The sequence below is a fragment of the Schistocerca cancellata genome, chromosome 4 (genome assembly GCF_023864275.1).
Source record: "Schistocerca cancellata isolate TAMUIC-IGC-003103 chromosome 4, iqSchCanc2.1, whole genome shotgun sequence".
Classification (NCBI taxonomy): domain Eukaryota; kingdom Metazoa; phylum Arthropoda; class Insecta; order Orthoptera; family Acrididae; genus Schistocerca; species Schistocerca cancellata.
This window is the reverse complement of record NC_064629.1, coordinates 43,598,696-43,616,693: the sequence shown is the minus strand read 5'-3', so window position 1 is coordinate 43,616,693 and position 17,998 is coordinate 43,598,696. Positions and strand designations below refer to the sequence as shown.

General features: G+C 42.5%; 1 protein-coding gene across 1 annotated transcript in view; it reads right to left on the bottom strand.

Moving 5' to 3' along the window:
- The window catches only part of LOC126184776 (cytokine receptor-like), a 430,688-nt gene that overhangs the window by 129,226 nt on the left and 283,464 nt on the right, over positions 1 to 17,998 (bottom strand). The window contains exons 8-10 of the mRNA XM_049927330.1: positions 16,050 to 16,198; positions 15,772 to 15,929; positions 15,401 to 15,554 (exon numbers count right to left, since the gene is read on the bottom strand). Of these exons, the coding sequence (XP_049783287.1) occupies positions 15,401 to 15,554; positions 15,772 to 15,929; positions 16,050 to 16,198 (461 nt within the window). The remainder of the gene's footprint in view (positions 1 to 15,400; positions 15,555 to 15,771; positions 15,930 to 16,049; positions 16,199 to 17,998) is intronic.

Below are 17,998 nucleotides of genomic sequence, written 5' to 3'. Positions count from 1 at the left end.
AATTAATGTACTCAAGAGTGGTTAGCCATCTCAACAGCAATGGGATACTTAGTAAATCACAGTTCGGATTTCAGAAATGCTGTTCTGCTGAGACAGCAATATACAATTTCACTGTCCACATAACAGAGTCTTTAAATAGTAAAATGTCACCAGTAGGAATATCCTGTGACTTATCCAAAGCATTTGATTGTGAGAACCATGACATTATGTTAGAGAAATTATAATTTCTATGGTATAAATGGAACAGCATATGAGTGGTTTAAGTCATATCTACAGAACAGGAAGCAAAAGGTCTCTTTATATGCTTCAAGTGATTCAAAGGAGTTTGCCACTTCATCTAACTGGTTTGAAATTACATTAGGTGTTCCACAAGGTTCGATCATGGGTCCCCTCCTGTTCTTGATATATGTGAATGACCTCCCTTCTTATGTGAAACAAGATGCTGAACTGACACTGTTTGCTGATTATATAAGCATAATTATTAATCCAGTAAAAGAAAATCGATAGAAAATGATACAAATAAGATCTTTGGAAAAGTTATTAATTGGTTTTCTGTGAATGGGCTTGCTCTGAACTTTGAAAAAACACAGTACATCCAATTTTCTGCTGCAAAAAGTATAATTCCTTCAATAATCATAACACATCAAAAGAAGTCAGTAGCCAGGGTAGAGCATACTAAGTTTTTGGGTGTACATATAGGTGAGAATCTTAATTGGAAAACTCATATTTTGGATCTCCTAAAGCGACTAGGTTCAGAAACTTTTGCAATCAGAATGATTTCCAATTTTGAGGATGTAGAAATTAGTAAGCTAACATACTTTGCATACTTCCACTCTCTGATGTCATACAGAATAATATTCTGGGGCAACTCAACACTTAGGCAAGAGGCATTCACTGCTCAAAAGAAAGTTGTTAGAATAATGTGTGAGGTTCATAGTCGCACATCTTGTAGACATCTGTTTAAAAGGTTATGAATTCTTACAACTGCTTCACAGTACATTTACTCAATAATGAAATTTTTACTCAACAACATGGACCAGTTTAAAATTAACATCGACATTCATGATTACAATACCAGAAAAAAGAAAGACCTACACTGTCCTTTACTTAACGTACACTCCTGGAAATTGAAATAAGAACACCGTGAATTCATTGTCCCAGGAAGGGGAAACTTTATTGACACATTCCTGGGGTCAGATACATCACATGATCACACTGACAGAACCACAGGCACATAGACACAGGCAACAGAGCATGCACAATGTCGGCACTAGTACAGTGTATATCCACCTTTCGCAGCAATGCAGGCTGCTATTCTCCCATGGAGACGATCGTAGAGATGCTGGATGTAGTCCTGTGGAACGGCTTGCCATGCCATTTCCACCTGGCGCCTCAGTTGGACCAGCGTTCGTGCTGGAGGTGCAGACCGCGTGAGACGACGCTTCATCCAGTCCCAAACATGCTCAATGGGGGACAGATCCGGAGATCTTGCTGGCCAGGGTAGTTGACTTACACCTTCTAGAGCACGTTGGGTGGCACGGGATACATGCGGACGTGCATTGTCCTGTTGGAACAGCAAGTTCCCTTGCCGGTCTAGGAATGGTAGAACGATGGGTTCGATGACGGTTTGGATGTACCGTGCACTATTCAGTGTCCCCTCGACGATCACCAGTGGTGTACAGCCATTGTAGGAGATCGCTCCCCACACCATGATGCCGGGTGTTGGCCCTGTGTGCCTCGGTCGTATGCAGTCCTGATTGTGGCGCTCACCTGCACGGCGCCAAACACGCATACGACCATCATTGGCACCAAGGCAGAAGCGACTCTCATCGCTGAAGACGACACGTCTCCATTCGTCCCTCCATTCAAGCCTGTCGCGACACCACTGCACGACGTTGGGGCGTGAGCGAAAGACGGCCTAACGGTGTGCGGGACCGTAGCCCAGCTTCATGGAGACGGTTGCGAATGGTCCTCGCCGATACCCCAGGAGCAACAGTGTCCCTAATTTGCTGGGAAGTGGCGGTGCGGTCCCCTACAGCACTGCGTAGGATCCTACGGTCTTGGCGTGCATCCGTGCGTCGCTGCGGTCCGGTCCCAGGTCGACGGGCACGTGCACCTTCCGCCGACCACTGGCGACAACATCGATGTACTGTGGAGACCTCACGCCCCACGTGTTGAGCAATTTGGCGGTACGTCCACCCGGCCTCCCGCATGCCCACTATATGCCCTCGCTCAAAGTCCGTCAACTGCACATACGGTTCACGTCCACGCTGTCGCGGCATGCTACCAGTGTTAAAGACTGCGATGGAGCTCCGTATGCCACGGCAAACTGGCTGACACTGACGGCGGCGGTGCACAAATGCTGCACAGCTAGCGCCATTCGACGGCCAACACCGCGGTTCCTGGTGTGTCCGCTGTGCCGTGCGTGTGATCATTGCTTGTACAGCCCTCTCGCAGTGTCCGGAGCAAGTATGGTGGGTCTGACACACCGGTGTCAATGTGTTCTGTTTTCCATTTCCAGGAGTGTATTTTTGGCACAGAAACGGGTAAAATATGCTGCTATAAAACTTTTGGATAAATTACCAGATGAAATAAAATGTCTGACAGACAGCAGTAACAATTTAAAAAACAAATTGAAATCATACCCTCTTGACAACTCCTTCTATACCATAGATGAATTCTTGAATATGAGTAAATAAATCTGTAGATATAATATATGCATTTTGTGCCATTTAAGGGAATGGGATAGATAATAGAAATATTTAGGTATAACACTATAATGTAAACAAAAAAACCTTGTTTCCTGTGCACATTTCTTGTGCATTTGACACATTCCACATCATAACCGTTTTCCCATGCTATTGATCAATGGAACACGTAACTAACTAACTAGTTTTTGTACTGTATATAGAGAAAAGTCTGTGCACAGTATTCTGAGTGGAGACTAAAAGGAGTTTGCAACTAGCAGTAGCCACATAAAGAGACAGCAGTAGTGAAGCCTGGTGCAGCTGGTGCTGGAGGATATCTTCATGGACATCCTGCACAGCAGATTTGCAGTGGTGCCTCTCTAAGGTGGCCAATCACCATGGTAGCAGAGGCAGAAAACTGATGAGTCATAACAGCAACCACCTGGTGGCAACAGTATCAATGACTTTTGATTACTGCCAAAGGGGGTGGTAGCCCAATGGGTTACCACAAAACCACTAGTTCACTACATCTGAGCTTGGTATTATTTCAGACATAGGCCTACATGACAACTACTTTCCACATATTTTTTGCTACAGATATAGGCTGCTCATTTAATATAGGCTTCTCTGTTTTATACAGGGTGGTCCATTGATAGTGACCGGGCCCAATATCTCACGAAATAAGCATCAAACGAAAAAACTACAAAGAAGGAAACTCGTCTAGCTTGAAGGGCGAAACCAGATGGGGCCATGGTTGGCCCGCTATATGGCGCTGCCATAGGTCAAACGGATATCAACTGCGTTTTTTAAAATAGGAACCCATCATTTTTATTACATATTCGTGTAGTACATAAAGAAATATGAATGTTTTAGTTGGAACACTTTTTTCACTTTGTCATAGATGGCGCTGTAATAGTTGCAAACATATAAGTACGTGGTATCACGTAACATTCCGCCAGTGCGGACGGTATTTGCTTCGTGATATATTACCCGTGTTAAAATGGACCGTTTACCAATTGCGGAAAAGGTCGATATCGTCTTGATGTCTGGCTATTGTGATCAAAATGCCCAACGGGCGTGTGCTATGTATGGTGCTTGGTACCTTGCACGACATCATCCAAGTGTCCGGACCGTTCGCCGAGAGTTACGTTATTTAAGGAAACAGGAAGTGTTCAGCCACATGTGGAGCGTCAGCCATGACCTGCAACAAATGATGATACCCAAGTAGGTGTTTTAACTGCTGTCGCGCCTAATCCGCACATCAGTAGCAGACAAATTGCGCGAGAATCGATTGCACCCGTACCATATTTTGGTGCATCAGGAATTACATGGCGACGACTTTGAACGGCGTATACAGTTCTGCCACTGGGCACAAGAGAAATTACGGGACTATGACAGATTTGTTGCACGCATTCTATTTTGCGACGAAGCGTCATCCACCAACAGCGGTAACGTAAACCGGCATAATATGCACTATTGTGCATCAGAAAAGCCACGATGGCTGCGACAAGTGGAACATCAGCGACTTTGGCGGGTTAATGTATGGTGCGGCATTATTGGAGGAAGAATTATTGGCCGCCATTTTATCGATGGCAATCTAAATCGTGCAATGTATGCTGATTTCCTACGTAATTTTCTACCGATGTTACTACAAGATGTTTCACTGCATGACAGAATGGCGATGCACTTCCAACATGATGGATGTCTGACACATACCTCGCGGGCGGTTGAAGCAGTATTGAATAGCATATTTCATGACAGGTGGATTGGTCGTCGAAGCACCATACCATGGCCCGCACGTTCACCAGATCTGACGTCCCCGGCTTTCTTTTTGTGGGGAAAGTTGAAGGATATTTGCTATCGTGATCCACCGACAACATGCGACAGCGCATTGTCAATGCATTTGCTAACATTGTGGTGTTTAAAATGTCTAATAGCGTTTCTCTACCGCTTGAGCGACGCCAGGTAAGAAACGTTAATATATATTTTTATCTGTAGTATGTTAAGTGGAGACTTGTTATTTAAAAAGATTTTGTTTCCTTTTTTCATGTCGAGCGTGGCAGCAGGATGATCCAGTGGGGACTGCAGACGCGAAGGAAGACGAGAGCTAACCACTATTGCATCGTAGTCGACGGCCGGCGTCAGGAAAAATCGTTGAAACAGCATGCTGACCATAATTAAAATATGTTTTATGTTTTTTTTTTTATAAAATGAAAAGGAGTTGAATGTTGAATGTGGAAGGATAAAGTTTGTAATTGGATGTCAATTGGTTATCAACTGTTAAATAAACTTCGAGTGAGAAATTAAAACACTCAGTTGACTCTATTGTTACGACATACATCGTAAATATTACTTATGTGTGTAATTTGCAAATTTTATTAAATTTCAGACTTCTTGAACAGATTCTGGCAGAAATTATCAGGAATGTGGACGATCTTCAATAAGTAACTAGTTTACAGCTTTATTAATGAGAAGTCGACACGTATTGATATTTTGAAAATAATCGATAGTGTGAAGTGTATTAAAATTCTGTTTTAAAACTTTATCGGCGATTGTGGTGAAGACGATCGGTTTTAAAGTGGGATATTTCGTTAAATGAGAACAAGATTGATTCTTTAGTGACATGAATTAATTGTTTAAGGAAAAATTTAGGAGAATTTCAATTTATTCTGGCTCAGACATCAAGGAGTGTCAGACCGCACAACGAACATATAGAAACTCTGTGACTTTGTTGAACTGCCAAAAAAATTTTTTACGATAAAACTTTTCTACAGCAGGGATTGGTGAATTTTGCTGCGTCGATCCTTATGTTCTAGGTTGAATCTGCTACAGCTTAATGTTTTTCTTTATGGATTTTTCAAGTAACTGGGAAAAGAACTTATAATCTGATCTGCGTCGGACTGTCGATATTGGGTATACGGTTAGGCTGTTGTGAAGCCTGTTGGTTTGCAGATTGCCTTTCTTTCCCCTGCTGCAGACATCGTTGCTGAGTTGCTGCGACAGGATCGGCGGTTCAGCGCAACATTACGGAAGGCGAACTACTCGCTGTTGAGAGGAATGTCGTTACCCGTATTGCCAAATGCACTGAGGTTGACGGACATCATTTTGAGCATTTATTGGATTAATGTGGTATTTACAGGTAATCACGCTGTAACAGCATGCGTTCTGAGAAATGATAAGTTCACAAAGGTAGGGGAAGGCGTGGCAAGACGGGGAGGTGGGGTAATTCGGGGAAGGGCTATAAGCTACAGTTAGAGTGCTGCCATCTGTGGATAGCTACGTCAACATCATCAATACACAGGCCCCAGTGTGTTGTCATTGCTGAACCTTAGTTTCGTGGTGGTTTCAGTGAACTTTGCAAGGTACGTACAATTGTTATACTTATTTGCAATGTTTTACACCTTCCGAGGTCCTAAAACATTTGTTTCATGAACATTTGTCCAAACTGTATGTATAGCACTGAATAGTACGTCTTATTAACAGTAAACTGCTGTGTCAGTAGTCAATATTCACTATAGTCTGATTTAAAGTAGTTGTCACTTGACAGGCAACGGGCTGCAGGGCTCCCGCCACCAATAAACCAATGGCAACCGGCGCTGTCGGCTGCCACTGCGTTGCCACTTCTCTCTGCTGAGCTGACAAAGGCATTGTGCCAGCCAGTCCTCAGCGAGCCGTTGTAGACGTGCGGGTGAGAGATTTGAGTGACTTGTAGCTTTGCGTGTTTACGATGTCTGATGAAAGCAGTCGCAAGAGAGGGAGGCCGAGGCTGCACACTCCTCGGAAAGCTCCAAAAAGTGGCGGACATGGCGTCGTTATACGCAGTCAGGCGCGTGAATACGTGTGTTCCTTAAGGGAGTATTTTGAGAGAGAGAGGGATGCAGGAGGGCCTCTCGTTCCTTTGGATAAGGTGGTGGAGCGAACCGCAGCTGCTCGCAAGTTAGCGAGCGATCAGTAATAAGAATCTGCAAGGAGAAATTCACGAGAGAAGTCTCAAGTGAATCATCTAAATTGGATACACCTGGGAAAAAGAGGCGACTAGAGAAGAGGGTCACAAAACTTGACTCTTTTCAGGAAGATGCCATTCGTCGTCAAATATACTCATTTTATTCGAGGAAGGAATATCCATCACTCAAAAAACTACATGCTACCCTCACAGCGGCTGACTTGTTTCAGGGTAGTAAATCGTCTTTGTTACGAGTCGTGAAAATGTTAGGATTCCGCTATAAATCCATCTCTGGCAGAAAGTTACTAATGGAACGCCAAGATATTGCGGCCTGGCGATGCCGCTTTCTTAGAGAATTAGTGGGGACAAATTTTGATGATATCGTTTGGCTTGACGAAACGTGGGTGAATGCAGGACACAGTTTAAAAAAAGGCTGGACAGACGGTACCATCAGCGGAAGTATGGCAGCTCCGATCGGCAGAGGAAAACGGATAATTGTAGCACATGCCGGAAATTCAAAAGGTTTCATTCCAAATTGTCTGCTGCTATTCAGTTCAAATAAGACCTCCGACTACCACGAAGAGATGAACCACAATACTTTTGTAAAATGATTTGAAGACTGTGTGCTCCAGAACTTAACAAAAAACTCTATCATTGTTATGGATAACGCTCCTTATCATTCAGTAATACAAGACAAAGCACCCACAAACGCAACGAGGAAAAACGACATTGTTAGGTGGTTACAGAAACATAAGGTGCAGCTCGACAGTAATTTTACAAGGGCAGAATTATTAGAACTTGTATCGCAACACAAGCCAAAGAACCCGATTTATATTGTGGATGAAGTAGCAAAAAAATACGGGCATAAAGTGCTCAGATTGCCTCCTTACCATTGCCATTTCAACGCAATAGAGCTGATTTGGGCTCACGTTAAGCGGTATATTGCTGCAGAAAATAAGAAATTCACATTAATCGAAGTGGAACGCCTTTTGAAAGAGGCAGTTGAAATTGTGACCTCGGAAGACTGGCAGAAGGTAGTGCATCACGTGAAAGGAGTGATACAGGACGCATGGAACAATGAAGGTATCTTACAACAAAGTGTCGAAGACTTGATTATACCTGTGAATACGAGCAGCGAGACGGATAGTTCCACTGACTCTGACTCTGAATTAAGCGGTGTTTTCGCATTGTCTGATTAGTGTGTAGTTTACTTACTGCCATTAAATATTGTGTTTGCGAATTTATTTCGATTAATTCTTATTTTTGTTGAGAAACTAAGAAATACTGTTTGGCCAGCTCTCGTCATCTCCTTACGGTAAGTTAGACTGAATTTTAATTCTATTTCATTTTGTATATACACCAAGATGTTTTTCAATGTGTGTAATAGTTTTCGAGATTTGCAATCTAAAGAAGAAAACTTTTCCGGACGCGAAAATTTCTCACACTTCAATAGTTAATATAACAACGGCCCTAATTAAAATTAAGAAAAGATATTTGATTTGCTTATAGATACCACTGAGACTGATACTGTACGTCAATTTCAAAATACACTCCTGGAAATTGAAATAAGAACACCGTGAATTCATTGTCCCAGAAAGGGGAAACTTTATTGACACATTCCTGGGGTCAGATACATCACATGATCACACTGACAGAACCACAGGCACTTAGACACAGGCAACAGAGCATGCACAATGTCGGCACTAGTACAGTGTATATCCACCTTTCGCAGCAATGCAGGCTGCTATTCTCCCATGGAGACGATCGTAGAGATGCTGGATGTAGTCCTGTGGAACGGCTTGCCATGCCATTTCCACCTGGCGCCTCAGTTGGACCAGCGTTCGTGCTGGACGTGCAGACCGCGTGAGACGACGCTTCATCCAGTCCCAAACATGCTCAATGGGGGACAGATCCGGAGATCTTGCTGGCCAGGGTAGTTGACTTACACCTTCTAGAGCACGTTGGGTGGCACGGGATACATGCGGACGTGCATTGTCCTGTTGGAACAGCAAGTTCCCTTGCCGGTCTAGGAATGGTAGAACGATGGGTTCGATGACGGTTTGGATGTACCGTGCACTATTCAGTGTCCCCTCGACGATCACCAGTGGTGTACGGCCAGTGTAGGAGATCGCTCCCCACACCATGATGCCGGGTGTTGGCCCTGTGTGCCTCGGTCGTATGCAGTCCTGATTGTGGCGCTCACCTGCACAGCGCCAAACACGCATACGACCATCATTGGCACCAAGGCAGAAGCGACTCTCATCGCTGAAGACGACACGTCTCCATTCGTCCCTCCATTCACGCCTGTCGCGACACCACTGGAGGCGGGCTGCACGACGTTGGGGCGTGAGCGGAAGACGGCCTAACGGTGTGCGGGACCGTAGCCCAGCTTCATGGAGACGGTTGCGAATGGTCCTCGCCGATACCCCAGGAGCAACAGTGTCCCTAATTTGCTGGGAAGTGGCGGTGCGGTCCCCTACGGCACTGCGTAGGATCCTACGGTCTTGGCGTGCATCCGTGCGTCGCTGCGGTCCGGTCCCAGGTCGACGGGCACATGCACCTTCCGCCGATCACTGGCGACAACATCGATGTACTGTGGAGACCTCACGCCCCACGTGTTGAGCAATTCGGCGGTACGTCCACCCGGCCTCCCGCATGCCCACTATACGCCCTCGCTCAAAGTCCGTCAACTGCACATACGGTTCACGTCCACGCTGTCGCGGCATGCTACCAGTGTTAAAGACTGCGATGGAGCTCCGTATGCCACGGCAAACTGGCTGACACTGACGGCGGCGGTGCACAAATGCTGCGCAGCTAGCGCCATTCGACGGCCAACACCGCGGTTCCTGGTGTGTCCACTGTGCCGTGCGTGTGATCATTGCTTGTACAGCTCTCTCGCAGTGTCCGGAGCAAGTATGGTGGGTCTGACACACCGGTGTCAATGTGTTCTTTTTTCCATTTCCAGGAGTGTATTTACATAATATTTATAGGAGATAGAGATTTTAAACGTCATACTTGTTTCGAGTTCAGTACTCATAGGGTTGCTTAAAAATGCTGTTTTCAGAAATTTATATACAGGAAACGTGATGCACTACGAAAACTTTTAAGGATTCTTTGCCGAGTGCAATATTTTGGTAATGAATGGAAAAAAATATTTTGCTGCGACACCAATAGTTTTTCAGTAATGACGTGGTAAGTTAGAAGCTGTTTGCGAAGTCGTGAATTTAAATGGTTTCAAACAAATTAACGTAACTCTTGTCCTAATTAAAATTAAGAATAGATATTTGACAGATTGAGAGACATTGTAGAGATATTCATCATATGTGGGTTTGAAATTTTTTAGTTACTTTTTGTAGAAGATACAGGCTTTAAAACGATTTTCTATCGCCGGGTGTAGCGATGCGCTGAGGCGGCTGCCTCCAGCCAGTGCTTGACGTGACAACGCCACAACTTCGCAGCCGCAAACGTCAAGTGACAACTACTTTAAATCAGACTATTTTATAAATAGTGTTCAGTAGGCGTAACATCACCTGACAGCATGGTAGGGGGCAAGACGTGGTGGGGCAAGATGGGGAACTTCCCCGTCTTGCCCCTAGTATTTGTCCAACCATTACGTTCTTGTCGTCTCATGTGTTTACTTCGCTGGGGGTTTTGAACACGTACATTATACGTTGAATACAATTGTAAATAGAATGGTATTCGTTATTCCAACGTTTCTTAATTAATTACAAAGTATGCCTTAGGGTATATGGTGAATAAAAATACACAAAACGTGCAAAGTCAGTATTCTTGCTATGCTTTAACGACTGACTATTGGAAATATGGTATTTACTATATAATATAGATTACCAGGAATGATCTGACTCAATAGTACGTTCCACGTGTTTTATTTCAGATGGTTCGCAAGTATTGGCGACAAACGTCTAGGCAAGATTGGTCATTGGAGTCAATGGAAGGCGCTGTAAATGCTGTTATAGAAGGTCATATGGGTTCTTTCAGGGCTGCTCGATAGTTCAACGTGCCACAGACAACGATTGAACGACATGAGGCAAAGGAACGTGCTAATCCTGGCTACACAGTTGTGAAAAGGTTAGGACCAATCACTAGTGTGTTTACCCCAGAACAAGAGGCAGAGCTTAAAGACTACTTAACACAGATGGAAGGACAGCATTTTGGCCTAACAGTTACAGAACTTTGCGAACTTGCTTTTCAGCTAGCTGAACGAAACAACATCAAACACCCATTTAATACTGCAGTCAAATCTGCTGGAAGAGGTTGGTTAAATGGGTTTCTTGCACGAAATCCTACCTTAATACGAAAACCAGATGCCACATCAATCGCACGGGCAATGGGGTTTAATCGAGTTGCTGTAGATCGGTTTTTCGATCTATTAGAAAGTCAATTAGACACATTCAAGTTTACGGCAGACAGAATTTTCAATTGCGATGAGACTGGCTTAACAGTCATTCCAAAAGGTCACACAAAGGTGGTTGCTTTGAAAGGGCCCAGACAGGTGGGAGCAGTTACTTCAGCAGAAAGAGGCCAGACTGTAACTGCAGAAATCTGTGTTTCAGCGTCGGGGTGCTACGTACCACCTATGTTAATTTATCCTCGAAAACGAATGCAACAAGCGTTTGAGACTGGCCTGCCCCCTGGTGCCTGGGCAGAAGTCCAAGAAACTGGTTGGATGACGAAAGAACTGTTTTTAACTTGGTTTAAGAAGTTTATTGCATTTACTGGAGCGTCAAATGAAAGACCAATACTTCTCATATTGGACGGCCACAAAACACACACCAAGAATTTAGGACTGATAGATGTGGCCCACGAAAATGTGGTTGTCTTGCTGTGTTTGCCGCCACACTGCTCACACCGTCTTCAACCATTGGACACGGCATTTATGAAACCTTTCAGTAAATGTTACTTACATTGTTAGATGAAGTAAGAGCGTGGCTTTGCACCCATCCTGGAAAAGTTGTTACGCTGCATGAGATCGCAAGTTTATTCGGCAAAGCCTTCGTTCATTCAGCTACAATGTCTACAGCAGTGAACGGATTTCGGAAAACAGGCATTTGGCCTGTAAACAGAAATGTGTTTCAAGAAAGTGATTACCTTCCCTGTTCAACTACAGACATTCATCAAGCTCACACATCTGAAGTTACAGAAACGGAAGACCAAATAACAGAGATGTTGTCAAGACGTAAAACACCTGAACAGTTAACAACTGACGATCAAGCCTCTGTTTCGTCTAACTTTCAGATTACCAGCCCTGAAATGGTGTTAGCTACTCCAAAGGTGGATAAAAAAACCAAAAGGAAACCATCTAACAGGCGTGGAAAACCCGTTGTTTTAACCGAATCTCCTTATAGGAGTGAACTATCTGAAGAAGTTAAATGAAAAGGAGTCCCCAAACGTGCTGCATGTAAACGGAAACTCTTCTCAAAGACGTTTAATAAACCTGGGATACTACCAAAAGGACATAATGACAACGAAAAAGTGACGAACGTTACTGACATCTTAACCACCCCTTCATGCTCAAGGGATAATAAACTTAGGTCGAATGACAATGAGGAAGAGAGTGAAGAATGTTTATACTGCTGCGACTTCTGTGAACTATGTGCAGCATCCTCACATACACGCAAGTAATTGGGATATGGGATACACAAGACACAATAGATAACTGAAAATATAGGAGGAGGTGTATTAGCTGCGGACACTGGGCCCATGACACTTGTGCAAGGATAGAAAGTGATGATGACGAGGCTGTCCACACTTGTGTACTATGTGAAAGTAAGAGACCTAAATAAAACGTAATACCTGATTCTACAATTCGCAGAACCATGTTTCGAAACCTTATCGTCACATGGTTTCGTTATTCCAGTCCTTATTTAAGCTTTAGAGATGAATTCATGCTAGTTGCCCGTCTTATCCCGCATATGGGGCAAGATGGGGAATTGGTAGTTTATGTTTCAAATCGAGATATTTCTAATTAAATGTAACAAGTTTGCAGGTTTCTTTGCATCTATTGTAATTCAATGGTTAAGTAAACAAATGATGATCAAACCTACTTGAATTTGTTTATTTTTGTCCCTTTTGTAAGGGTTTAAAGTTAGCTTCCCCACCTTGCCCCACCTTCCCCTACATGTATCACATTGGAACAACCGAAATAAAATGTTCAAACGTACCTGCGTTCCGTATTTTAATTTATAAAACCTACCTGTTGCCAACTGTTCGTCTACAATTGTGAGCCATATGTTTGTGACTATTACAGCGCCAATCACAAAGCAAAAAAAGTGGTCCAACTAAAACATTCATATTTCTTTACGTACTACACGAAACTGTAATAAAAAATGGGGGTTCCTATTTTAAAAAACGCAGTTGATATCCGTTTGACCTACGACAGCGCCATCTAGCGGGCCAAGCATTGCGCCATCTGGTTTTCCCCTTCAAGCTAGACAAGTTTCGTTCTTTGTAGTTTTTTCGTTTGACGCTTATTTCGTGAAATATTTGGCCCAGTCACGATCAATGGACCACCCTGTATATGGATTCCTGCATTTATGTGATGGTCAGACAGACATAACACATCAATTTTCTTTTGGCATATTAGGTTATGTAAGTACATAAGAAGTTCCTAATCATTAACTTTGTTTCTTAGTCACCATAAAATTCTAATACACCATGATAATCTTATTCAAACATGTTTGTTTTTTGTGCGACACTTCATTTATACAGACCTCTTTTAAAGTTGTCTGTCCTAATGAGATATTTAATCTAAAAAAAGGCTTACCTCACTCACCTGTAATCGCAGGAATACTGCCACCGATGATTGTGCCCCCCCCCCCCCCCACCCCCCTCCTCCTATATTTTCAGTTATCTTTTCAGCTAATCTACCTTTTCCTCCTCTTGTTGTGAAGATTGTGTCTTGTGTATCCCATATTCCAATTACTTTCATGTATGTGAGGATGCTGCACGTAGTTTATCCAGGTCACTATTGATACTGTGTTCCCTATTCTTCAACAGCTGGCAGTTAAATCAGGATTTTTTCATAACACACATGTGTGTTTAGCTGTCTCAGCTTTAGAACTCCAGATCTCTTTGCAACCAGACTGCATGAATATGAAGCCGATCTAAGAAACTCTCATGTGAAGTATGCAGTGAATTTCTAATTATTTGCATTAAGTGTTGGGGCTATACATATGATCACAACAACACAAAGTACTCCTGAAAACACATGTCCTACAATGTATTGTGTCTGTTACATATTACAGCATTGCATGATATACAGTGGACACATCACAATAAATGCTCAAATAGTATACCATGAGCAACAATACATATGTGGTATTGCTTCAACATGGGTGACCAATCCACTTCGTATGTAGGTCCTGTTAATCAGCTACACAGGCATCAAGGATATGTTGTATCAGATGTTTGATGGCATAAAAGAAAATTATTTAGACCTTACATTTCACATGTCCTTAAAAAAAAAGGGGGGTCACTGAATTGAACCTCAAGTCCATTCAAGCCCATACAATGGGCCTCAATGTCCAATCCACTACCGTTATCCTCAAACCAGAGAACATTTGACTTAAGTGTGCTAGGACTGCATTATTCATGAACACGTTGGTGCAGTAAACTGCTAGGGACACAGTTTCCCTTAGTACAGTCAGCTTGTCTCTTAAGAAGGCCAAGTACACTGGTGCCATGTATCACTTCACTCCATACACCATACAATATTACAGCATGTCATATCACATCACACCACACCATATATTGAATTGAAGACACTGTTGGTGATTAGTGAAAATGAAATTATGGACATTAACAGATGCCGATGTGTTCCTTTTACATATTTTTAAGATTGCAGCTCACCCAAGTGTGACCTTGTTGGTGACATAACTGTTTCATTAGATTTATACTGCACCACAATTTATACAACATGTGTACCTAACTATCCAGAAGTTGTTCATAAGAACACTGAATTTTGTTTTGCACTAAGGACAATGTCATGAATTTTATTACATGTTTTTGAAACAGCCCTTCTATTTGGTAGAATACATATATAAAATATATTGATATTTAATATATCATGTGACATAACAAGGAAATTTGTAGATCAGATTGTTGTTGGGCAGGTAGTTAAGACCTAGGTTGCTATGGAATTGCCTAACTCTATGTTTGTAGTATTTTAATCAGTTGAAAACCAGAGTCTATTAGTTTGTTCTAGAGACAATGCTGCATACTGTGACCTACACTGAAATTTTGCCTTTCCCTATTTTTTCTGCCTGCCATCAGAAGAAATGAAATATGATGTCAAAGACAAGAAGTCAGGGCCATTTTTCAATGCTGATAACAACAACTAATAGATGGACTAACTGTCTCACTCACTAAGTGCCAAAATAGCATCTTGAACATGTAGGATGAGTCACAGCCACCTTTCCCTTCCTCCATGCTGTCTGTCTGTCTCACTCTGAAATCATTTATCTTAAAAAAAAAAAGCTGAGCTGTAGGCCTGAAAATTAACTATGAAAATATTACTGACCTATTCCAGTTAAAAGAAACTACATCAGTCATTCAGTTACACTAATTTCAGTCACAAGGTCTTACAAATGTAATGCTCTTTGTGTTATAATAAAAATACTTCATCAAGCACCTCACATAAGTTTGAAATTTGCTATCAGCCAGAAGAACAAATACAAGAATAGGCCAACGTGTAGCAAATAGCTGTTGTGCTCTATTTGGTTGTCATAGAAGAATGCACAATTATACTTACCATCTTTGGTTTGTAAATTGCACGTGACCCAGACCATGCCACTACTGCCAGAATAATAATTTGAAGATATTGCGAAGTTATTAATTTTGCCCTGGACGAAAGACAGTTCTGTTTGGGAGTTATTTCTATGTGAGTATGTCCAGTATAACTGGCCCTGAAATGTGAAACATGCACTCAAAACCACTTCTTTTGATTTTATGAGCAGGAAGTTTATATTATTCTTTATCATTACAGTGTATTGCAGACACTGAACATTTTTTCAGAAAGGGCAGAACTTCTTATTTCTGATTTTGATAAAAAAAATATATCTCAACAGTGATGAACCACATATAATAATTCCAGATTATCAGTAAAAATATAGTTCTTCTTACACTACAATGATTTGATTCTTCATGCTGATTCTGACACCAAAATATAGTGTAACTTTGAATCTTGTTAGACCACATAGTATCAGAAACTGGATTCCAGGAAATGTGGGTAGTTCCTTCCTCAGTTACATATTTTGTGACACCAGTAGGCTCAGGAGGCCCTGTTAAATAATATGTAGTAGAACATAATAAATTTTTAATTAAGACAGTCTCTTAATACCACACAGTATAAGTATATAAAACTAAGTAAACTTTCTGGATGTGAAAAATTGGTAACTCACTCTCACTTTCACTTGGTACAAAAAGGACAGATTTATCCCCTGAATAGCCAATATTATTCTCCGAGACGATTTCAAATCTGTAGCTCTTGAAGGTCAGTTTCTTGAAATGTGCATATGACATTCCAATGTATTCTGGTTTAATAGCTTTACTGAAACAACACATCAAAAAATTATGTTACTTCTTATCAGCGTCAGTGTCAGAAATTAATGTGTTAATAGTAGAAAATTTGTGTAGTATAAGAAACTTTTAAGAAGGTGACGAACATTTCAGCAGAAAAGGTTTAATATACACTGAGATAACAAAAGCCATGATTATCAATATGCACACATACAGATGGCAGTAGCATCATGTACACAGGATAGAAGATTGGGGGAGCTGTCATTTGTACTCTGGTGGTTCACGTCAAATGGCTTACGACACAGTTATGACCACACGACGTGAATTAACAGACTTTGAATGCAGAATGGTAGTTGGAGCTAGATGCATGGGGCATCCCATTTCAAAAATCAGTAGGGAATTTAATATTCCAAGATTCACAGTGTCAAGACTGTGCCGAGAATAACAGATCTCAGGCATTATGTCTCACCACAGACAACACAGTGGACAACGGCGTACACTTAATGACTGAGAGCAGCGGTGTTTGCAAAGAGTTGTCAGTGTTAACAGACAAGCAACACTGCATGAAACACCCGTAGAAATCAATGCTGGACAGAATAAAACGTATCTAGGACAGTGGGGTGAAATTTGGCACTGACGGACTACGGCACCAAACGATCTTTGCTAACAGCACATCACCTACAGCACCTCTCGTAGGCTCGCGACAATATTGGATGGACCCTTGGCAACTGGAAAATCGTGGCCTGGTCAGATGAGACCCAATTTCAGCTGGTAGGAGCTGATGGTGGGGTCTGACTTCGGTGCAGATCCCAGGAAACCATGGGCCCAAGTTGTCAACATGGGCCCAAGTTGTCAACAAGGCACTGTGCAAGATGGTGGCGGCTCCATAATGGTGTCGGCTGTGTTTATAAGGAATGGACTGGGTTCTGGTTATGTTCAGCTAACTGGAAACCTTTTTACTGCCATTCACGGACTTCTACATCTACATCTACATCCATACTCCGCAAGCCACCTGACGGTGTGTGGCGGAGGGTACCTTCAGTACCTCTATCGGTTCTCCCTTCTATTCCAGTCTCGTATTGTTCGTGGAAAGAAGGATTGTCGGTATGCCTCTGTGTGGGCTCTAATCTCTCTGATTTTATACTCATGGTCTCTTCGCGAGATATACGTAGGAGGGAGCAATATACTGCTTGACTCCTCGGTGAAGGTATGTTCTCGAAACTTTGACAAAAGCCCGTACCGAGCTACTGAGCGTCTCTCGTGCAGAGTCTTCCACTGGAGTTTATCTATCATCTCCGTAACGCTTTCGCGATTACTAAATGATCCTGTAACGAAGCGCGCTGCTCTCCGTTGGATCTTCTCTATGTCTTGTATCAACCCTATCTGGTACGGATCCCACACTGCTGAGCAGTATTCAAGCAGTGGGCGAACAAGCGTACTGTATCCTACTTCCTTTGTTTTCTGATTGCATTTCCTTAGGATTCTTCCAATGAATCTCAGTCTGGCATCTGCTTTACCGACAATCAACTTTATATGATCATTCCATTTTAAATCACTCCTAATGCGTACTCCCAGATAATTTATGGTATTAACTGCTTCCAGTTGCTGACCTGCTATTTTGTAGCTAAATGATAAAGGATCTATCTTTCTGTGTATTCGCAGCACATTACACTTGTCTACATTGAGATTCAATTGCCATTCCCTGCACCATGCGTCAATTCGCTGCAGATCCTCCTGCATTTCAGCACAATTTTCCATTGTTACAACCTCTCGATACACCACAGCATCATCTGCAAAAAGCCTCAGTGAACTTCCGATGTCATCCACCAGG